The sequence below is a fragment of the Octodon degus genome, unplaced genomic scaffold, assembly GCF_000260255.1.
Source record: "Octodon degus isolate 3935 unplaced genomic scaffold, OctDeg1.0 scaffold00016, whole genome shotgun sequence".
In the NCBI taxonomy this organism is placed as follows: domain Eukaryota; kingdom Metazoa; phylum Chordata; class Mammalia; order Rodentia; family Octodontidae; genus Octodon; species Octodon degus.
Window position 1 is genome coordinate 17,244,597 of NW_004524592.1, and position 25,089 is coordinate 17,269,685.

At 36.7% G+C, this 25,089-nt stretch overlaps 1 protein-coding gene across 35 annotated transcripts in view; it reads right to left on the reverse strand.

The window, feature by feature from the left end:
* The window catches only part of Ank2 (ankyrin 2), a 370,586-nt gene that overhangs the window by 57,079 nt on the left and 288,418 nt on the right, over positions 1 to 25,089 (reverse strand). For 14 of the 35 annotated variants that reach the window (XM_004626671.2, XM_023710124.1, XM_023710101.1 and 11 more), the window contains 4 exons: positions 24,924 to 24,996; positions 16,338 to 16,482; positions 9,853 to 9,955; positions 8,886 to 8,989 (listed from right to left, as the gene is read on the reverse strand). In XM_004626671.2, the coding sequence (XP_004626728.1) occupies positions 8,886 to 8,989; positions 9,853 to 9,955; positions 16,338 to 16,482; positions 24,924 to 24,996 (425 nt within the window). Of the gene's footprint in view, positions 1 to 4,347; positions 4,384 to 8,885; positions 8,990 to 9,852; positions 9,956 to 14,124; positions 14,137 to 16,337; positions 16,483 to 22,010; positions 22,065 to 24,923; positions 24,997 to 25,089 lie in introns of all 35 variants that reach the window. The other 21 variants (XM_023710125.1, XM_023710122.1, XM_023710114.1 and 18 more) reach the window with 7 other exon arrangements.

A 25,089-nucleotide genomic window follows, 5' to 3' on the forward strand; every position in this document is an offset into this window, starting at 1 on the left:
ATTAAGCATGCTATTAAACAGAAACCCTGTAGCTAGTGATGACTACAGGTGCGAAGGAGCCCAGATGCCTGTTGGAAGCACGTCATGCAGTATGAGACCATGAAAGAGCGCCCCAGCACCCACATGCAGGAGCCAGGCCAGGCCCGCCGTTCAGCCCTCTTCAGGAGGACTGAGTGTTCAGGGAGGGCTGGAGACCAGGAGTATGATCAACAGTTCAGGACTGAATTGTTGATGCTCCTAGTCTTTATCAAAACACAATGAGAAGATGCTGGCTCTTTTTTGTTTTTACAACTGGTCTTCAATTTGAATTCTTTACAAAATTTCTTTTTTTATTTGACTTTTAAATGTATGGCTGCTCAAAAGAATAAAAGAACTGGCAACAATTCTAGATGAATATAAAGGCTTCCTTTCCATTTTATTATTGAGTATCATTTTTATATTGATTTTCACTAACAGAAAAAAGCTTAAGCTTCAACTAATAACGTTTCCAAATTCATTACAATATTTCTGATGCCTTGATAATTACAGTTAATGCTTTCTCCATTTGTAGAAGTCTTTTGATTGCTATCACCGTGGGTAAGCAGAAAAGGGGCTAAAATGAGTAAGGAATTCCTATGGTTATCTGTTTCATCCTGAACAGTACCTGTACATTTTGGAGGCATTTAAGAAATTTCCTCACTTATGTGCTATCATTGTCCCACTATTTTGTCACTTGGTCACTAGTTTGGTGACAGCTCATAGCCTGCAGAATATCAATTTTCTACATAGAAGAAGATAATAGGAAAAGATCTAGTGGTCCAGTCTCTAAAGAATGAGCTGCTATGCTCTTAACAGTAGCAATGTTCTAGTAACTCCAGGTGCGATTTCTTTCCCCAGTTTTCTGTCATTAGAACCTTCTTTCTATTCCATTTAACTGATGATGTCCATTCCTACATTTCTTTGCTACTGTCCTACTCTATGCTGTCCCCCACTAGTAACTGAGGATACAGAGAATAAAACAGTTGCTGCTTCCAGAAAGCTCACAATCTACGCCCATGTGTGATATGATGGTTTCATCACTTCCTGTCAATGAGGTATTATCCATAGGGCCGTCTAGGAGCCCTACTGGCAGTGACCAATTCTCCACATTTCTTCCTGTGTATCCTAGCATTGAGTACAGTGTGCACAGAGGATGTAGAATGTAATCAACAAATAATTTTTGAGTAAATGAGTGAATGGAAGAGTGAAAAAGCAAATTATGAGAAGTTTCCTATATTTATGTCTAACAGAGAAGGCTAATGTAGGAGGCAACTGAATGCTTGGGTCTCTGGGAGATCACACCACTCAGAATATTTTCAAATCCCTCAGAAGCAGCCAAGCAGGTGAAAAGCTCTGTCGTTAATTCTTACACTGCCTGCCATAGGGTTAATTCTGCTCCAAAAAGGGAGATCTGACACATTTATTTTTCTCGATAGAGGATTAGTAGAAAAGGGGAGTAAGTAAACACCAAGAGCTTGAATCTGATAAAATAAATAATTTTATTAGGAGTAAAAATTATATGAAGAAAGACCAAAGATAAGGAAATCAAAGTAAAAGAACTCACAGATGGAAGCTGCTAGTAGATAAATTTACCTGTATATCTTTGTCAGTAAGGACTAGAAAAAGAATATTTCAGTATTGTGCCAGATATAACCCATGTTAGAAAAAGCAAGTATCAACACGCACAATTCAGGGGAAAATTACATTTCTAAAAAATAAGCATTCACGTTATTGAGTAGCTAACATGACATAGACTAACAGAAAGAAGGTTCTAGTGAGAAAAATTCTTTAGAAAAAGTAAAAAGAAAAGAAAGTGAAAGAGGTTATAAGAACAGATGTGAAAGAACTTGTTAAGAGTTAACAGTCAAAGTAAATGAAAATGTTGTAAGCAACCAGGAAAATATTTTAGACAAATCAGACTTAAATAATGTAACTGCCATGCATCCTGAACAAAAAAGGAGGCTAAACTCATGACTGAATGCTAAAAGAAGCTTTTGCTTAATTAAAAGGAGATAGGAAAAATAATGACTCAAGTTTATACCTAGGGGCTAATGAAAAGTCTGTTGGTAAAGGTCCATATGCTAGTCAATTAATCCCAAAAGTGGGTAAAATTGAGCATTTTCATTAAAAAAACAGCCACCATTTAGATAGGTAGTAGTTTTAGGTGACAATAATTCTGGAATATATAAAACAACTAGGAAATGCTAATTGTAAGAGGTGATTTATCATAGAAAATGGTATCATAGAAAAGAGGACATTTAAAAGTTGTGAATCATGAAAATGAAAGTAAAATTCTGTAAGGAAGTGTTTTATGGATTAAAGCTCAGATCTGAAGGCTATAAGGTTTGAAACAGAGATTCTCCCCTGTCAATGAGGGACAGTCCCAGTACAGTGGTGAGAATAAAATCACGTGTGCATAATGCACGTAGGATTCTGTGCTTGCCTCCATCATCTCTTTCCCTATACCCATAGAGTTTTGTAATTTTGGATGTCTTAAAACTTATAAACACCTAAAACTAGGAAAACTAACACTTTATTAGTTTATTAAGAACCTACAATGAACCTGAATCTGGGCAAGGCAGTCTAATGGTACGATAGTTTTTAAAAGTATATGAAATATGCTACTAAGTAAGATACAAAAATACTGTTACCACAGAGCATGGGATAAGATACTATATTCTTTCCTAGGTATAGGTTTACCCCATCATATATCATTTTTATAACCACAGGAAAGTCATTTAATACTTTTAAGTTTTAGTTTTCTCATCTGTAGAATAGAAAGATTTCGTTGAAAGATGCCTCCCAAAGTTGAAATGCAATGTGCAGTTTACTGTCAACGAGGTTAGAAAGCCTACTGAAACGTACCATTTCAAATGTTCTGAAAGGATTTCTGACTGGAAATAAACGATTGTTACTCCAAGAAACCTATATTATTTTTGCTCTAGGATTACAACCACTGTTTTCCTGAAAATGTGTAATATACTACACTAAGAATTGACAGGACAGTATCAGGTCACTTTCAATTTTACAGCATTATCTTACTCTCCACATGAAACTCAGCAGTCATGCAAAGTAGAAACTCTTACTGAAGGTTTCTAAATTGTGAGATACAACATTATCACAATTAAAAAAAAAATGGAAGCAAAAGCAACCAACTATCACTACGCATATGACTTGCCTACAGATATGCAATTTGATTAGCTAAATGGGTACATGCTTCAGAAGAGCAGCAGAACACAGTTTTGGTCTGTTGAGGGCTACCTCCTCCACCCCAAAGTTACTGCTACTTAATTTACTTTTAATTCACCCAGGACTGTGGGATGAGGACAGGGAAGAGATTGCAGCATTCAGTTAGTTACTGGGTGAAAGAATGGGATAAAATCTTCAGGGTGCTTCAGTGATCTACATACACATAGCAAGAGGGCCTCCAATTAAATCTCACTTCTGAGGAAATTATACTATGAGCTCTCTGTGCTTCAGAACCCTGTTAGTGTCTCTCTAATTCTTCAACTTCCATAAACTGAAAAGTTGATGAAAAATGGCCTTGAAAAAAAGGTGGCTCAAATTTGTAAAAAAAATTTGTTAATCGCTATATTAATGTATAAAAAGATAATATTTAGTAGCTGTTTGAGAAAAAGTAAAAGGATGGATAAAATAGCTTTTAAAAATGATCTTATTTGTAGATTGATACATCATTGACTATAGAATTGAAGCATTATAATCAGCAGTCTTAAAGAAACCTCTAAAGATAACATTATCTAAGTAACAGAGAACAGCCACTATTTTTAGAATGCTGATTAGAGTCATTATATAACATGATTACCTAATATCAAAAAGTTGCACTTTGAGGAGTACTAGCAAGGAAGCAGATTTTTAATAAACCTTCAGCCTTTCACCTAGAATATGGTAAGATAGAACACAAGGAAGGAAAAAAAATACTAAATGCCACTTAAAATTATAATCTTTAATAAAACTTTAAAATACCTCAACCAATTTGCCTAACAGGTGTGAATAATAGATTTCTACTTCTGTGTAGCCTTTTGCTCACAAAGGAAGTTGTGACGTGGAGACTTGTGACCAAGACAGGCAGCCTGGTCATGTCATCACAGACCCATCTATTTTCTACCAGTCTTAAACACATCCCCTTTTGCTTCCCAGAGAGGGAAATTGAACAATGCCCACAATTTGGAGACCATGACCTTCGGTATCTCTTTGGCTAGGTATCTTCCACACTAAAGCATCCTGAGACGGGCATATCCAGAAGGGGATGGCAAAGGGATAGGGAGGAAAAGGCAACATGTTCGGAGAAGGAATTATGCAGAAGTTCACCTGCTGTTGTCACGATCAAGACATGGAGAGGTGCGGCTGCAACAGAATAGATACTTTAGCACAGAGAAGGAATGGATAAAGTGAAATATAAAGAATGAAACCAGAAGTGACTTGTAACTGAAATATATAATTCGTACACCAATATAATACTCATTGGAATAAGAGTTCGGGGATACAAATGGAACACAGCTCTTTGCAAATGCCGAGAGAAGAACAAAATATGGGAGATTTGTAGGTATTCCCAGTATAGGAAACTGGGGATATCATCAAACCCCTGGATTTGTAGCCTGATTCAACACCAGCACGTGGAGACATTTTAAAGACTCTAAGTACCCAAGGATCTACAAATATCAAAGGATGTTATAACAAAAAACAAGAAGTCTTTGAGTTGATGGATATAGTTTAGACTCAAAAGCTTTGCATTCATATTTCTAATACTTCTTAAACGATGAGACAGGACCATTTAAAGTATATTGCAATGACATGCAGTAGTATAAACTGTAAGGCAGAGTAAGTAACATCAATTACTTACTAGTGGGTCACAAAAAGCTATGAAAACACATAGCACTTTCTTTAAAGACTTCATTTCTTGCTTTGGGGACTGCAGCCTTGCTCACACTCCTACCTTGCACCCTTCTCTACCAATGGGTCTACTCTTCCTTAAAAGCCCCAGAAGCATTCATATGGCTCACTTGTGTTTTAGCTCCTTTTTTTTTGGAGTGGGGGACTGGGGATTGAACTGGACCCTGCCTTTGCCAGGTAAGCACTTATTCTACTGAGCCATCTCCCCGGTCCATGTTTTAGCTCTTGATAACATACAAAGGCATATGTCTAATAGATAAGAAATCCTGTCTTGCAAAAGCAGTTGTTTTGTTACTTACACAATTTTCTTCATCCAAACAACTTGCCTTTAGGGTGTTATGAAATATATCAACAATAAAAATTAAATGCTAGAAGGATTTAAACTTTACTGTTGTCAAGCGAGTGGCAGACTTGACTTCTTTGCCATTCAGTCCAGTGTTTGAATGAATATCTTCAATATATTTTTAACAGAATGTATTTTTATAGTAGTGTGGAGCTCACAGCAAAATTGTCTTCAACATGTTTTTTTTTTGAGACAGAAGTTCTTTAAATATCACCTTCTTGGAGACTTGGTTTACTGTAGTCTCTTACAGTGCAATATCATGAGTTAACATTTAATGATACAACTTGGCTGTCAAAACTATAAAAATAAAGACTTGGAACAACAACACTGAAAATCAGCTATAAAGCTAGCTCTTGGTAGAAATTTGCCTTACACATGCTCATTCGTTGTGAAATGAGGGAGAATCATAAAATTCAAATTCTTGCTCTATCTTACATTGGTTTGTTTATGACTGAGGGTGCTAGAAATAACTGCTGGTTAGATTCCCTGTGAATCAGTAAGGGAACTCCTTAAAGCACAAGAAACAAAATTTTTCCTATATCAAATATTGGCTGGATCTATTTGACAGTGAAGAGTTTTCAATAGTTAGACTCATTCTCCTCTACTTATGAGCTTTTATGTTTAAAAACATGGAATAGTGGTAAAATAACCAATAAGCATTGATTACTGGTAAAGACTACATCTTTTGCTAATCTCAAATAACTTTACTATGTTTAATACAAAACAATGCACACAAACTAAAGGCATAGGCATAAAAAGATAAGTTTACTATTTCCTTTATCAAAAAGTCATTTTTCCTTACATTTTGGGCGGATTGTGAAGTTACTTAGGGACTCATCTAATTAATTAAAAACAAAAGTCAGTTTCTTAAAAAAGCTACTCAGGAATCTGATATATTGTGAATAAATACACAAAATCATTACATGATATAATATTTTAAAAATTATTCATATACATTAACATCATGGAACCTTTCAAATACCATAATACTTAGAGTCGCTACATTTTCATGGATAATTAACCAACTTTTAGAGCCAACTGTGGCACTGTATTTGTCCTAATATTATAGTAAAGACTTTAGTAGATGGTAAATTACCAAATAAAAATAACAAATCAAACATTAGTATTATATGCCACATTAGCATTATCATTAGCAGATTCAGAATACATTATGCTTAACTCATAAGTAATTTGTAAAAAAAATTGGAAGATGTGTATTAAATACTAAATGACTAGTTATATTTTTCTAGGCCAGTGCAGATTATTTAAAAAGCATCAATTCTTTGGAACTCTCCAGTAGAATCAATAACAATACTTATGATGCTGGAACTCTAGAGATTTTGCATAACTTGTGCAGCATGATGCATAATGAAAGTTAGAGTTGGGCTCCGGATTCTGATTCTCCTGATACCAAAGCACACTTTTAACCACCACACTTTTTTCTGTTCTACACATCACCTTCCAACTTCAAAGAACAAGATAATAGGCACATTTCTCACAAGTAGGGGCTATGGATTAGCTACTTTCTTTAGCAGCTGACTTAACATCTGGAAATATACACAAATATATCCCCAAATGTGTAAGAAATAACCATATAAGGGAATGAAGAGACAAAGAACATTTGAGAGAACTCAGTATACATTGATTACTGTCTCTCCATTAATCAAGGCTTTATTGAACAAACTTTTTCCTTTGTAATAATTTATATAGTCAGGATTTAGAATATACTGTGAGAACCATGATGACCATGATTCAGCTATAACTGGTTTGGGATAAATCATGGGCATGTGAGTATTTAATAGGTTTCAGGCAATTCTGACATAGAGCCAGAACTTGATATAAAAATTAGTTTATTGGAGACTATGGTTTTTAGAGATCCTTATCTTAAGTGATTAATCTTTAACCACAAGATGTTCTTACATTACAAGCAATCCACCATTATTACATTATGTAGTTTGGTATAATAGTTACAAATATTGATGTACTTAAACAGAGTATTTACTATCCTTATTAATGGAGAAGCTCTTTTAGAATCCTTTTTTTGATATAAATGTTTTATTTGGAAAGTCAACAATATGGACTCTTTAAAATGTAGTTAATAATAAATAATTACATTTAACCTGTAACAATCTCTTCATTTTATAGGGTGAATAGGGACTTTAACTACTTCTTTATGACTTCTATATTGTCATCTATTTTCCTGCAGTCTCCTAGGTCCATGCCTGTTCTTCTTACTCATCACTTGAAAACTTAGTAGCAGATTGCAATGTTATGGTTTTGAATAATATATAACTATGAGATTTTAATTATCTCATTTTATACTTAAAATATGTAAGTAAATTTGGACAACACTTGTATATTTTCATTTCCCTGAACAATTCTTGAATCAGAAATGAACTTTATTTAACAAAGAAAATATTATGACTATTTTCAATATCTATATAACTAAATTATATATTCTATGACAGTGGTAGCAAATCTGTGGCACACTTGTTATTTATTTTTCTTTTAAGACAAATCATGTTAATGTATAAATTATTTTTTCTAAACTAAAACCTCAGTATTCAGGTTTAATTGCAGTGGTGGCACTTTGTGATAAGTAGGTTTTAGATTTCAATTTGGGCATTCATTTCTAGAAGGTTCAACCTCACTATTCTGTGGCATTTAATAGAAGATTAGATTAAGCAATTCAAAATTGTTAAACTATCTAGAAAACTTTCCTAAAAGGAGACTATTTTATAAAAACAAATCAAGAAAGAGTCAACTACTCAAAATATTTCCAAGATTGTTAGATAAATTATGGGTAGGGCTTTAAAGGAAGTAATTAAATGAAAAAAATGCAGTGTTTTATATATAATGGGGATGTTACTATGTTATTAAAACTACTAAATATACAAATAAAACCAGTTAGAATAATATTACAATTTAAAACTCCTTAAGGAATTTACATTATACATAACTGAAATCACACATATTAAGAACAACTTTAAGTGTGTTTGAAAATATGCTCCACATCTTACAGTACCATTAAGTTAAAAACAGGGCCGTGTTGGTTCCACGGTGTGGTGTGTGCTTGCTAGGGGACCTCAGGAACCCCCAAGATGACACTGAGGAGCTCACTGTTCACATTCCAACCTCCCTTTCTAGTTGCATCCCTACCTCAAAAAGGATCTGAGCTCATCTGTACAACTGTTTGATTCTAACCCCTGCAAATGTTATTTTTCATGCATCAGACTGGGAAGAAACCAGTTGATCTGAGCAAATAGAGATTTTCTAGAGAGCAGCTGACTCAGCCCCTTCTGAAGATGTCTTAAGGACAGAACGTGAACAGTTAAGGTGCCACCAGGAGATTCTAGTTAGTTAGAAAGCTCTTTGATGCAATTCTACTAGTTATTTAAAAATAAGTCAAGTTTCTGTGCTGAAATAAACCCTCTTTGCTGTTTTTATTTTGGTAGATAGAGTCCATGTTGGAAAAAACAATGTTATTTACCAGCTTGATCAGAGGTCACCGCCACTGTAAGCTAGCCGCCAGCTAAAGCTCCTGGACAAAGCTGTATTTTCACTGCCATCTCTTTGTATTCTTGGTCTGGATACATAATATTGACTCACTCACCCTGAATGAATAGGGCTGGAAGAAAGAGCCACGTTGTCCAAGTTCTCAGTGCCCCAGCTGAGACGATAAGAATTCCTTTCTGCCTCCTTGGCTAGACTTGACACCTAACCACAAAGAACACTGGATTTAAGTTTAAAAAAGAACTTTGCTTCAAGTAAAACTATCACGAAATCTATAAAGTATCATCACAAAAAGGTGGTATCTCCTGGAAAGAATTTCACTTCAAACTATAAGAGCAAAGAATTTCAAACTAATCTTTCATAATTCATTCCTTTTATAATTCCTGTACTGGGGACTGAACCTGAGGCTTTTGTAAAAAGCTCCATCCCAGCCCTCTTTACTTTTTGGCCTGAGATAGGTCTTGCTAGTTGCTCATGTGCCAGGCTGCACTTGGACTGGCCAGGACTCCCTGAGTGCTGGGATTGCAGACTTGCACCACTGAGACCAGCTTGCATTGCCTTTTAAATTATATTATTTTTTTTGTTTTTGTTTTTAAATTATATTATTAACATCACTTTAATATAATTGCCTTTGGAAAGGGTAGGTGCCCATTTCCCTATATCCAATCCATCAAAATTAATTTAAAAAATTGTACCTAAAGTAAAAATATCCCAAACTATCTTTTAAGCCTTTTTTAATAGCTAACAATATTAAATATTGAAAGATATATTTTAGCTTGTCCATTCACTTTATACCATAAATACATTCTTTTTTCTTTAAAATTTACTTTATAATACAACTCCCTATATAAAATCTCCACAGATGAATTTAGTACTGCTGAATAAAAAGTACATTCTTTCAGACAAAGTTCTCATTGAAGAACTTAGTGAACCTTTTTCATATTTTAGGAAACCCTCAAGTCTTATCCTAACACGTCCACTGAATGTTCATTTATATGAGCAGCTTCCTCAGCACATTTCCCACATCAGAACATGCATGAGAGGCTGGAAGGCAAGGAGGTACACACCTGGTGGCTGGGGATCACCATGGCATCGTCCATCATGGCGCCGTCCCTCAGGTAGGATGCATGGCTCAGGGTGTGAGACCTGTCGGAACTGAAGGACCGAAGGCTGGTGGGGTGGCAGGAAGCCATGGCCATGTACCGAGAGCGGGAGGAGGGTTGGAAGGATGAATGATGAGCAGAGCAGGGAGTGAGAAAAGCGTGCTATTAGCGAACAGTGCAACTGTCAGGGCACACACGTCTCCTGCCTCCCTACCTCTCCGTCCAGAAGCTAAGCTCACACCTCTTCAGACTGGTTCCTTCCCCTCAATGGCCAGGGCCCAAGGGAATTCAGAAGTTAAAATTTGATACTCCTAATCTGATTCATTTTCTTCCCAGAAATGTTTGCAACCAGCAAATGCTGTGTACTTACTGTGAGGACAAGAAATTCACACAGCAAATAATTCCAGGATAGAAGGCTTAAGTCCAGGCTCAATGTCAACCTCCATGCAACTAAGAAACATATCAGTGGGAGAGTCGAGAGCTCACAGAGAGAAGGACAAAATGAAAGTGCAGGTTTCCCTTTTACTCATCATTTTCCATTCTGTCTCCTGCCTCTTTCTCTTCCTCTCTGGATGGTGAATGAACCAATGCCAGGGAGCTCCCCTGGAAGCTTGAAATGGATGGGGGCCAGAGACGTGCTTCCTGCAGAAGGGAAGTTCCTCTTGTTTGTCTCTGGTGACTCTAACAATGCTATTATTTCAAAGGAGGACAATGTCCCTTTTGCATGTCCTGTGTGTGCTGACTGAAACACCAAAGAGTGCTGGTTGCCGTGGGGATGAGATGCGACAGCACAAGAAACGGTTTCTAAGCAGCAGCCTGCACACAGCCACGCTTGCCAGAACAAAGCCACACTGCCCGTGGATGCTGACAGGAGTGGAGACCTGCCTTCCGGATAGGACTCAGGCCTCCTAGCCAGTGATTTACATGTTTTATAAATCTGAAATTCAAAGTTATGGACTGCAAACTCTTACATAACAAATAAAACTTGATCTGTACAATGCAATTTCATTTCTTCTCATTTTCTATAAGTGGCAAATAGATTGATACTGTGCATTTTATATATACATATTTATCCAAGATTTAAAGATCTGCATTCCCATTGAGGGGAAAGAGGTATACAATCTTTCATAATACTGGTGGAAGCAAACTTTCATTTGCTTTTAGCTAGAAAATATTTGGCCAGTGAAACACTATAGAATTACATACTAAATAGCAAGTTTATTAGTGAATACTATTTTAATTTTTTAAGTACAGCTAACTCTGTGAGCCTTATACTATAAGCCCTATGAGGCATCACATCTAATTTCAATTGTCCTTGAGGAAATGATCACTTTGGAGATTACTCCTTGTTACCCAGGCCTTCTCTCTGTTATTTTGCAGGTAGATCTAGGAACCTTGATCTTAGAGTGCACATGATATGAATCAAAGGAACTGATTTTGTGACCTCCCTAAGTCTGTACTCATACCTCCCTAAGTCGGTGCTTACACTAAAATGAGATCTAAATGTAACTTGGAAATTGGTCGTGCAACAGCCCAGACAGAGGCAGGCTGGTGTTTTCATGCAGTTGTGGTGAACCTAGAACATGTGTGTTATTATGTGTGGTTTTTTTAAAGGACAAAAATGTTAATATATGAGGTGTTTTCTCTAAACTATAACCTCAATATTCAGTTTTAATTGCAGCATTGGCATGTTGAAATAAATGAGTGGGTTCTGAGTTGCAGTTTGGTGCTTGGTCTCTAAGAGGCCTTAGTGAATTCCTCAGCACAGATAGGAGCTCTAGCAACTGCAGGCAGCCCATGTTATGGCTATTTTTATAGTTGCGCACCAGGCTTTTGTTAGTGTCCTTCTGCTATAGGCTGTCGCTATAGTGATCAATCTTGACTTGATCTCGAATTCAAGGCTGGGGACAGAGGTTAAATTACTGAGAAAAGGTTCTTTAATCAGCAAAAACTTATCTCAACTGGCAGAATGTATTCTTTTCTTCTTTAGATAGCAAAGATTCACTTGGTTGTGTTCTATACCAGGCAGCACAAGATCAAAAGCTCGTATGTTTTTAATTTCTTTACTTTGTTTTGAATTTGGCCAAGGATGGGAAAACTGGAGGAGTCAACCTCCTAAAGTGGTATAGCTTGTTTATAGGCTCAACCATCTTCCCCAATTTAATGGTTTCAGTTGAGCTTGCATTCTTAATTTTATAATCTCTATATACCTCTTTAGAATTAAGAGATACAGGGCTGGCTAGATAGCTCAGCAGACTAAAGCACCTGCTTAGGTAGGGTACTGCGACCAGGGGTTTGATCCCCGTATGCCATGCTGGCCCTCCCCTTTGGGGCACGCTGAGAAGGTAATTGACACTGGGTGTGGTGGCATGGCCTGTAATCCCAGCACTTGAGAGGCTGAAAACAGGAGAATCACTACAAGTCTGAGCTACAGAGTGAGACCCTACAGACCCTGTACTAAATACATAAAAAAGAGAATTAAGAGATATACATTTAAAGGTGCTTGATGTATATGAATTAATAATATAAAAAAGCAAGAAGCATTCATTCTGTTTAATGACAAGAAATGCCTCCTTATAAGAAGTGGAGGTTCTGTCATTAGATAAAATTGATTCTCACATGCTGCACTAGATTAGTAGAAACACTGGTTTCAAAAAGTAAATGAAGATTTAGGCTAAATGGGAACAAACTGAATAATAAAGATACCCCAATAAACCTACTGATGTGGCTGCTGGCATTGTAAATGTCAAAACTTTGAAAGAAGCTACTAGGCCTTATTTGTCATTCTCATGGAGTGACGATGACCAGATCAACAGGTCTGTCAGTTCCAGGAATGCGGCAGGAAATAGCCCATTGGGCTGTGAAGATACAGTGCCAGTAGCAAAGCGTGGGTTTTGAGCTCTCTCTACACTACACCAATATCATCTCTAAACTGGCTTTGAACTCAGAAAGTACAGAAATGCTGGCCTTATATTTTCATCTTTCTAAAAACCCTAACAGGAAGAAATACAGAGGGAAGATTAAAATCAAGAAAGACAAAATAACATACAACCACAGACAAGGGATTGGGGTGGAGAAGGAAAGACTCTAGGATATAAAGGCAAAGAGCGACAGAAATTGGACAGAGAGGGAGGAAAAATGAGTTTGTTTACTATTCTGGAATGCTATCTGGTTATTTAGTCAATGCTCATATTTTCTAATATATTTTAAGTCAGGGATGCCAACATCTGACCCAGGGACTTGAATTATTCCAGGCCTTTGTATTGATGATTATTTTCTCCAGAAGAATAATATCTTCACTGTCAGTTTGTTTTAATTATATTATTTCATTTAAGTAGTTTCTATAACATTAAAAAATAGCAATTAGAAAATACAAACATTTGTGGCAGGATGGCCCATTTTTCAGAGGGCACTTGTTCATTTAGAATATTTATAACAACATCTCCACACAAGTGTCAAGTTTTACTTGATCAGCTAGGGATTCTCAGGTTTAGATGCCAACTGCTTTGTTATGGACTCAGTTTATACTTGTTATATTATGGGGCAATTGCTTCATAAACTATAGTAGACAGCATGAAAGTGTAAATGCATTGAAAAGTATAATAATAATTATAGTAATTTCAGTAAACTGCAGCATTTATATATGTGGAGTTACAAACTCTCTTGAACAAATGAATACCCAAAACTGTCAACGTGTTAATATCAATATGTGTAAAAGCTCCTCTAATATGTGGTTCATTGTTATTTAATGTTTTATACTGACTTTTGATAGTACTTTTACTTTATAAGCACTAATAAAATGGATAAAATCTAACTGACAAGAAGTTGGTTGTATTTTTGCTAAGCAGACATTAAATGTCTGGATCTTTATTCCTCTGCACCAGCATATAGTTTAGGCATCAAAACCTTTCTCCTGTCTTCTCCAACTACACACAGGCTGATCACGGTGAGGGGAGCCAGGCTCCTGCTTCACCCACCACAAGGGGGAGCTGTGATGGTTAAAAGTCAGGCCTGCACATGTAGCCAACTTCCATCCTGCTAACAGATACATCTCTTCTCTCTCAAATGTTGTTCAATTCAGTGCAAAGAAGTTCTAATTTGAGAATAAATTATTAATTCTAGGCTGTAGCACCTCCTGTGCACACACACACGCACACGCACACACACGTTGAGCAGTGAGCAGGGGAATGTGGGTGTATCCAGGAAGGCCATGTGTTCATGCCATGTCATACCTACCTGGGCATGGTACTATGGAGAGCATACCAAATAAAGAGATAACGAAAAGAAAAATGGTTACCAAAAGGAGGGGGCTTATCTCGAATTGCCTATGCAAAATTTAAAAAACAAAACAAAATGAAGAAAACCATGAAAATGAGATGCAGCCTGTAATCTTATTTTGGAGGCCATGCATACACCTGGCATTCTAGAGATGCAACGTGGAGTGGAGAACCAACCATGCCTTGTTTGCTTCTTGTTCCTTGTATTTAACTGCTGATGGAGTTCAGGTTAAGTAGAAGTATTAACAAACATCTACCCCTATTTTATAGAACTCATACTCTAAGTCTCTCAACTAAGTTACTTTGGAAGAAAGAAAAAGGGCTGAATCCAGTATTGTTTTTCTTAATAAAAGAAACCACAGTGAAAGGTTGTTTGGCTGATAATAATATGCCTACTTACAGATTATTACAAACACATGCAAAGCTCTAAACCTTTTCCTTTTTTTTGAAACTTGGAGGTCTTCTGAGCATTTCAGGTTATAAGGTCCACATGCAGGAATGAATTAGCACTTGACCCGGGTCTTTCCATCTCTGGAGGGCGGGGCACTCTGCCTTCTATATTCTGATTCCAAGGACCACCATTTAAGCCACTGAGGCCAAGCAGTCAACTTAACTTTCTTCTTCTTCAACCACCTCATAAAACCCATCACCAAATCTGGTTGATTTCATCTTCTACGTATGCCTGAAAGTTTTCGTTGCAAAATTTCTCTCCATGCCTGCCATCAAGGTTAGGGTTGAAGGCCTCTGATAACAATCACAGCTAAGACAACTGCAGTAGCCTCTGAGTGGCTAATGCCCTTTAACATCTCTCCTCTAAAACTCATCCTTTGGATCATGACAGTGGGAATGCTCTATTACACAAATACGACTTGTCCTCCTTTGCATGTATACTCGGGCAATGCTTGCCTCTTCTGCTTCTTTCACGTACAGTGAGCCTTTGCTCACAGCCTCCTCCTTTCCCTGCCATCATTGCTCATCACTAGTCTGGATCTGGCTTCCTCTCCTCCTTGAAGCTCCAGCCTCAGGGTCCATCGGCACTCTGCAGCCACCTTGCCTATGAAGTCAGCAAGCTAATTCATGTCATGCTGTTGTGTCCTGTACTTACCACAAAGCCTGGCACTAAACACACTTAAATCCACACTGGATTGTTTTTTAAAAGAGCACAGTTGGTGCTCAAGAGAAAAATTCCAAGAAAAGCTTGTTTTATAAATCAATTATCCATTTAAAATTAATGACTCTTAGATTATAAATATGCAGAAAATTCATAAAGTAGTTTATAATACAGCCAACTTAGAAACTATAAATGTGAGAGTTCTGAATAGCAACAGATATTCCACTACCTGGACAGGCATATGCTCGACCTAAATTGATCCTTTACAATATTATTATTATTTTTTTTTAAATTTTATTTATTTATTTGAGAGAGAGAGAGAGAGAGAGAGAGAGAGAGAGAGAGAGAGAGAGAGAGAGAGGCCAGCTCAGCCCACCAGGGGGCGGGCTGGCTGGCATGTGGTGCTGGGGGATTGAACCGCGGTCCCTGATGCTTTTGCTAAGCTTGTTCTAAGTAGGTGCTTTAGACCACTGAGCCATCTCTCCAGCCCCGATCCTTTACAATATTATATAAACCTCCCTGGACCTGCTATACCAACAGGGCTCATCCTGATTTTGCCCAGATTATTTCTGTATCAAAGCTTTTTTGTTAATGAAAAGCCAATTCCAAGTACAGTTTTCTTTTAAATTTGTTTGATTTTAATTACTCTTCATAATATAGCTTTGTTCATAGAAATTATGTCACTAATGAAAAAAAGGGAGATTAAAAGTGTCAAGAACATAAACAAGGCAAAACTGCCTTTTGAATTTGCTTATAAAAAAATGAGACAGATGATCAGACACATCACATTCAGAGGTTGAGAGCTCTTATTTATCATCCATCTATTTCTGAGTGGTTGTTTAATTTTACTAAATTGTTTAATCTCTCCAGGTTTCAGGTTCCTATTCTAGAAAGTGGGTATTTCTCAGTCATCACACAACTAAATAAGATAACATGCTAATTCCCCAAAGTGGTGAGGTGCTCATTAAGTGCTCAATAATTGTGTCTACTTTTTTTAACAATCATAAAAAGATATTGCATATATTTCTGAAAGACATTGAGTATAAGCTTTCCATGAATACCTGTCGGATCGTCCTCCCTCCAAGCTATACCGCAGATAATTCATTCCATCCAAGAACTGACTGCTGGGTAGTGAGTCATCGCCCAGTTCCTTGAGATCCTCGGGTCTAAGGTATTCTCCCCCATCACCTGTCATTGTGTCATCCCCTTCAAAGAATCAGAAGATGGAAAAAGTTATTTGTTGAACGCAGCATCGGCTACAAAGTATATTTGAATTGTGAAATGCATTAGCAAGCAGCCTTGTCAGTGGAACACAGCACACCAGGAGACACAGGACACACACAGATGTTTGCTGAGTGCTAGGACTTAGACCAAACCAGATCCACCTTCTGCGTACATAAAGAAGAAATAACCACTCGAACTGTTTTAAGAGTTGTTAATTCATTTTATTCACTGTATTTTTATCCTGAGAGTTGGTTAATAGCTTATATTGTTTAACTGAATAATTAGTCCAGTGTGTGGGCTACTTGATTTCTTTGTGTAGTTGCAATAGTCTTATACATATATGTATAGACACAGGATAGATTGGTTATTGTACTGATGATTTCTGCTGGTCTAATGAAAAGGGCAGTTAATGCTTAACTTTTTTTACCCTCTCTCCTTTTTAATTTTTGACCAATTTTACATGCTTATGTCTGGTAATCTGAACAATTAATTTGAAGACAACAATATGCAATATAGCAGCCATTGTTGAATTTCTATCATTTTGTTTAGTGAAGTTATATGTTGTTTTTAATGGTTTTTTTACTATGTTTTATTTTCTTCAGAAATAAGCTACTCATACAGGGGCAATATGCTAAAAAAAAATCTACTGCTATGAGGTCTTTAAATGAAATTATAATATTTTATAAGATTAATCAAATGTATGCATCAGGGAAAGAGCACTAGGATGAAGAGAAAAAAAAATTCTAAGATGAATTCCAAGGGCAGCTATACCAAAACACAGGTATAGTCTGATTTGGGAATAATCCTATACTATTTTTCAGAGAGTTAAAGTTAGCATTATATGGGAAGATTAGCCTATGACTACTTGTGAAAAAGTAATAGGAATGGTTGAATACAGAATTTGTCATCTAATACAGACTCTATGTTATGGATCTCTTGTGCAAAAAGTTAAAAAGATTATTTAACAACAAAAGTATCCTTGTCTCTCTCATTTTTCCTCCTCCCCTGAGCTACTACCCTACCACAAGAATCTGATATAGTTCAGCTTTCATTTCTGACACCAATGTCCAGTGATGCCCAAATCAGAGTTTCCAGCCCCTCCTCCACGTCAGTTTGCTTCCACATTTCAGCCTGCTTCACAGAAGAAGGTCTAATCTGAAGGAACAAAGCACACCCTTGTAGTTGTATCTTGCAGAATGTGCAAGCAAACCTCATGATCCTGGACTCCAGTCTTATGTGTAGAGAATCTTTTTTCTTTTGGTGGAACCAGGGATTGAACTCAGGCCCTTGCACTTGCCAGGGAAGCACTTATTCTACTGAGCCATCTCCCCAGCTCCATCTGTTTAGAATCTTTATAGTCTATAGGAAGGAAATCATTTGCAAAGTATATTTTAACCAACTAGATCAATTTTTGCCCACTTGGTAACAAGTCAAGGCATGATTTAAAACCTCTGATGATATGAGTTCACAAGACTGTGGATGACCTTTGTATTCTCCTTCATTCTTTGCATTGTGATGGTTTTGTTAAGATGCTTTCTAACAGAGCTATTATGTTCAGTGTTATTATAAGTGAGGCTTCAGAGTTTGAGAGACAATTATGGTGGTCTTTAGGTATATTTCTTGATGACTTGATTAAGTCTCAGAGAGAAATGGCCCAAAGAAGTAAAATTCCTAATGCTGGAAGCAGCATCCAAACATTAATCTAATATTATCATTAGCTGAAGAGAACTGTCTGGTGTCTGATGTTGCTGGTGTTCTACAAAATATATCTCCACTATGTATACATATAAGGTATATTATTCAGTATTAAAATCTAGCAATGAGAGATGGAGAGTAGAATGTATAAAAATGAGTTCAAAGTAAAAAAAAAAAAAGTTTGGGAAGACATTTATCCAAGTTGGCCAACAGCTAGGAAATTCTTTTTTTGTTCTTTGGAAATTCTTTGTACAACTCAAAGCTTTACAAGATTTAATGTACCCCCAAAAAAATAAGACATGATGTACCCCCCAAAATAAGACAAATGATTGCTTTTTCATTTTTCTTTTTCTTTTTTTGAGTCAAGGTCTCATATATAGCACAGGCTGGCCTCAAACTCCCAGCAATCCTCAGCCTCGGTAATGCTGGGATTGCAGGTATGATTACAACACCTGGCTGACTCTTACCTCCTTTGGAAGGTGAAGTAATTTCTGCTGGTCCATCGTTGTCACTAAATCCTTACCCCTCACCTCTTATCCTCTCAGATACCTGGTCTGTACCTGCCCTCTTCTCTTAAAGATCTGTGGAGTCTTTTCCTTTCCACAGATAAAAGATCACTTTACTATCATCTTTGAAAGACAGTAATTTCTTCCCCCAATGGTTAGACCTTCTTTATTTCACATTCTGAGGCTTCTCCCTTTCATAGTAGAGGCTATTAAAGATGCTTGCTAATTTTAATAATCAACGAGAGGCTAAAAGTGACACTTGCTTTGAAATCCAAGTCTCCTTAATTCCTCTGACATAACCCTACTTCTTTGAGTCATTTTGCTCAATCTCCACTCCACTGAGTGCTGGTATTTCCATCTGACCCTTTTTCACTGTCCTGTATTATCATGCATAATTAAGATTTTGGAACTCCTTAGATACTGTCTATATACAAATCTGCATCCATTGCAGACCTTTCCGCAAACCTCATGTCTATATTTGAATTGCCTCCTAGAGGGCCGCACCTGAGCTTTCCTTAGAAAAGCCTTTCCTCACTTGAAAACAAATGGGGGATGAATCCACAGCAGGTGTCACAGGGACACTCTGGGCACCAATCGAGACAATGCACCTGGCACTGCAGACATTCAGTAAATGTTTTCTCCTCCTTGAGATATCTGCTTCCTTCCACCCTCTTCCCCCCACACTCCTTCTGTACACCACTGCTGGATTACTCTTTGTAAAAACAAGTTTCATTGTTTTAATCATCCATTGAAATGTTATGGTAGCCTAAATTTTCTCAGGCTATTCAGCTAAGAATTCAAACACTCTACTGCTGATTGCTATGAAGGATTTTTTTTTTTTTGGGGGGGAGGGTTTAGCAGAAATTGAAATCAGGACCTCATGCTAGCCAGGCAGACGCTGCACCGCTAAGCTGTATCTCCACCACCAGCACCGCCAACACTTACCACGTGCTTTTGCACATCAAACCAAATACCTGGATGATTTTGCCACACTGTGTCTCTCTAGTATTTTCCTATATTGGGCTTCACACTGTTCCCTCTTTACCTCCTAAAACCTGGGTCATCCTCTTACTAATGTCTCATCTCTCAGTGAGTCCATGGGCCACTTCTAGGTTCTTATCTCCTGATCTCACCAAGAAGATAGAAAGAACTGATGCCATGGTGCCCAAAAATAAATATTTTATACATTTTCACCTTATCTGTGTTTCTCAAAGGCATCCTTCATATGTATGTGTGATCCTGCGTGGTACCAGTTATGGAGCTTTCTACATAATAAAGTCACATTGATTAATTGCTGATTAGCTTCACGGCAGGATAATACTAATTGCTTTAATGTGTAACCAGTTAGTCTATATTTTACTGGGTACGCTTACATTTCAATGCATTGGTACTACTGTTAAAACAGTAGGTTGGATAGAGAAAGCAGGAATTGGGTTATGCCTTCCAAACACAGTGGCTACATAATGTTCACACAGTGAAGGCAGGTTCCATGAAAATATTTTAAATGAACCAAATATTAGAAGACTGGCAATATACTAATTCTTTGCATGAAAAAGTTACTTTGGGACCAAATATCTTAGCAGATTGAAACTTCTGCAAGCAGGTACAGGGGCTGGGGGTTTGATCCCCAGGCCTGCCGGGCCCGCCAGCCCCACCACTGGGGTGCGCTGAGACAGTGACTGAGACTGGGTGCGGTGGCACACGTCTGTAATCCCAGCTTTTGGGAGGCTGTAAACAGGTGGGTCACTACGAGTACGATCTAGAAGTGAGACCCTGAACACCCCTCCCTAAAACACACACACACACACAAAGTTACTGTGGAAAACTGAAAATATCCTTTATATAAAAATTACTCAAATTCAATTGTCTGTTAGGAAAAAATGTTATTAAATTTTGGCTATTTCTAAAAATGTCAGATTTCTCTTACCAGAAGATGTATTCTTTTTAAAAAATACCTATCTATCTATCTATCTATCTATCGCTTTGGTAGAGGATCTCGCTGCACAGCTCAGACTTGTAGTGATCCTCCTGTCTCAGCCTCCCCACCACTGGGATTACAAGTGTGCACCACCATGCCTGGTTTCAGTGGCCAGCTTGGCGTGGGGCTGGTATGGCATGCGATACTGGGGATTGAACTCAGGTTGTTGCAATTGCCAGTCAGGCACTTAGATCACTGAGCTATCTCCCCAGCCCAGAAGAGATATTCTTGATCACTAGCCAATATTCTTCTTGAATTGACTGTTCTTATTACTTGTATTTTTTTTTAACATGTAACAGTTTTAGTTAAAGATTACATAATATCTCATTTTACACAATAGGAAGGTTGAAAAGGCTGATTCATATAAATGGAATTTCTATAAATCAAATAATAAATGCCTTAAATGCATTACCTAATTGACTTTCTTAACAGTTATTTTATAAATAGCTATTTTAAGGCATATAGTCACTAATTTATCTGATTTATAAATTTAGATTTTATTTATTTTATTTTTTGGCTGAACCGGGGATTGAACTCAGACCCTTACACTTGCCAGGGAAATACTTATTCTACTGAGCCATCTCCCCAGACCCTAAATTTAGATTTTAATGTAATATATTTACCTTCAAGTGATACCACATGTACTTTAAAAACTTTTTACTATATAGAAACATTTATGATAATTTTTCCCTAAATGTCAAATTTACCCTCAATAATTTCAAAGATTAATTTGTCTTCTCCTAACTATCTTTAAAATTCACATTATAACAAATATATACATTTGTTCTATCTAGCTATCAAACATGTGTGCTTAAGAGATAAGACCTCTGGAATTACAGAGATGTGATTAACATGCATGATTTTAAGTTAATATATTTTTATGACATCTAAGCTGTGCCTTCATCACAGAAGGACAGTATGAACTGAAGCAATCTTAGTCGCTTAATTAGTAACTAACAACTTAGTTATTGACATGCTCAGGCTAGCTCAGTGTCAAATTAGCAAAGCACTGTATTTTTCCTCTAAATTTGTATTCTACAGAAAGATACTAGTTTTGGGAAAATTTTGATACAATGTTCATCTGTTAAATTAACTTATGTTAATAAGTCTTAATTATAATTGCAAAATCATTAACATAGACAATTTATGATTTTAACACATTCACAAATTCAAATGTCTACACATACAATCCCACTCATATTGCGCACACCATTTCAAAAGACACATTAGTAGCAGGCACACAGATTTAAATATTAAGCAAGCTATTTCTATGCAGATGAAATTTAAAAGCAAAGAAAAGTTGTCACTCCAACAAGTTCCTTTAATGGTACCTGAATCGCTAAGTACTTCCTCATCAATAAAGTGATCACCAAAATGTTTAAAAGCTGTTCAACATACAAGTGAAGATGAGAATGATGATCCCACACAACAAAATATGTGCATCCATGGATGCTGAACACAGTTGGCAAATATTAGGACAGAACTCAAACTTACAATACATACTTGGAACTGCTGGCTTGAGCAATATTTTTTAGTTTACTCCTGATAATACATTGTTTCAACATTTTCATAAACTCTTGTACAAGCTTAGACAACTGAATCCTACTACCATTGGTGATATAACAAATTAGTTTCAAATAAGGACATCTCAATGTAAAGGTTTATCTTAGGATTTTATGTTAAAGAAGCTAAAATGATTGTTTTTACTATTTCTCCATAAAAAAGCAATTAGTATTAGATCTAGTGCCATCCTCTGTGATGATTTTTTAAACATACACATTTTCTATATACATATGATAATAAATTTTAATTGTGTATATTTAACATTGATAGAAACTTATATGTTGCTTTTTTTTAGTAACTTTTTTTTAATCCAAACGGAATGTCGCATGGAAATTCAAAATATAAAAAAGGAAAAGTCAACTACTTTAACTGAAGCAGAAGGCCCCATCTCCAGCCCTAGTGCAGTGCCTCATGCCTGGGCCCAGGTAGCTCAGTTAAAAAAGTAGCCTTCTCCAGACTTCAAAAACCACAGCATTAGGTAATTTTTTTAATCCATTCTTAAATTACAGGCTACATCTTTTTAACTTAAGGAACTGCTTACCAATAAGGGGAAATCAAAATATACGATGAATATTTAAATTGTAAAAATTTATTACAGCAAAACATAATTGCCACTAATCATCTCCAATCCTGCTCCATGTCTTGAACACAGTTATCAAGTTATTCTCTCCACTTGTGTAAAATGCTATCTAAAACTCAGTGACTACTGCTGCTGCCATTCAAGGAAAAAGACAGGTTCATAAAGAGTGTTCTCAGCCACCTTGTTTGCCAGGTCTGGCACTGGCCAACTTCTAGCTCCTCCCCAAAGTCAAATTAAGCATGAAAGTAAAGGATTTGAATCCATTCAGTATAACTGAGACAGCCACAACAATGCAACTAAAGAGAGTCTTAAAGGGACTTCCAGAACTTCCTCAGAAATTGGCAAGAATTATGGGACAAGTGTATTCAAAATGGCAGGGAATAATTTGAGAGGGAATAATGGCAATGTATTGTTTGCTGTAATAAATTATTAAAAACTTTAAACACACCATTTTTAAATCCTACTTCACCCATGGAAACTGTACCATTTGTTACTTGCTATTTTTAAAGTTTTCTCTAAGGCTCTTTTCCTTTGGATTTAATACACATCCTGTACATTAAATCCAATCAGAAAGTAGAGATTTCTAGGGCTGCAAGGACAGCCAATACTTTGGCCCTAGCCTTTCAAGGTCAGTGAGGACTCAGGACATAGGAGATCCTGTACTGTAACATCATGTAACTCAGTTGTGGTCCAAATTTTCTGACCAAGATTATGGGGCCACAGATGAAAGTGATCAGTGATGTAGAGTGTGCCTAAAGAGAGTCACATGCAGAGAAAACATTCTCTCAGGCTTTCACAGAGTGCAAACTGGTCAAGCAATGGCCGTGACTCATCCACATGGCTGACACTGACAAAGGATCTACAAACTGCAGTACAGGGTTTCAGGATAAATCCTGAGGGAATTTGACTGACCTTGGCAGATACAAAAGTTACATTTCTTATTATATAGGTCTTGCTTTATCTTGGTCTAAACCATCCAACAGAAAAGTATAAAAACAAAGTATAAGAAGTAAAGCCATATTAATATGCTGAGCTGTAAAAGGCTCAAGTCAACAACTTCTGATGTTGCCAGTCTTACGGAAAACCCACTACTATTATGAACTATTAGACTATATTGGAATATTGGAATTTTTGCTGAATTCATGCACCTACAATATTTAAATGACAATGAATGCCCTTCTTAACAAAACTAATCAAAAATGGGGGATACAAATGAATGAGCATTTTGTATCTGTATACTCAAAATAGTTAGGATAGAGGTACAGCTGCATTCTCTTAATTCAGTGAATAGAGAGATTTGTTCTAATAGTGTTTGTGGACAGAATATCATGTCTGCATCTTGTACAATGAATAACCACTAAGACAACAATATGCAATGTATTAATTATTAAAAATGCTAGTAATCAGGTTTTTTCTGTTTTTTGTTTTTGTTTTTGTTTTTTGGGGGGTTTTTTGGACAGAACCGAGGATTGAACTCAGGCCCTTGCGCTTGCCAGGGAAGCGCTTATTCCACTGAGCCATCTTCCTGGCTCAGTAATCAGTTTTGAAACTGTCTCATTGCTATTTGTTTCTTAATAAAATTATTTTTTTTTTAAAAAGAAAGTAGAAATTTCTTAATCTGGCACTGCTGAAGAAAATCTTAAAGTCTTAAGGCATTTGAATAAAAATTATTTTGAAAGCTAGAGATAATAGCTCTGTGGCAGTACATTTGCCCCTAGCAGTAGGGCATTATCTCAGCGTGCTTGAAGCCTTGGATTTGATCCCAGCACCAAAACCAAACCTCGTTGCACATAATCAAACTATACATTAAAACATAATTTCATTACCAAGTAAATAGTTTATCATATGACCCGTTTCTGGTTTCTTTCCTCTTTTCCAGACCTATTAATTAAAAAAACATTAATGATAACAGAAAAAAAGCCGATTTATGAAAGGTTACCCTAAACAATGGCAAAGTAAATATATTGAAACAAAAGTGACAAAAGGACTTCCAGTGCTGAGGTGCTGTCATGCACAGAAGCAGTTTGGTCCTGAAAATAAGGACAATTTGCTCTTGTGCAATAATAGAATGGTTGTTAGAGAAGACGGAATCTGATCTTACCCTCTTCATCAGAAACATCAAGGACCTCCGTCATCGTCTCAGGAACATTCAGCTTGTGTTTTTCCGTGATAGTCTGGAAAGAAAAATCATTAAAAGATTAAAAGAATCACAGAAGTGGCCATCGTAGAGTGGTGGTAAGCTCTCAGGCCCCGGGCAACCCACTGTA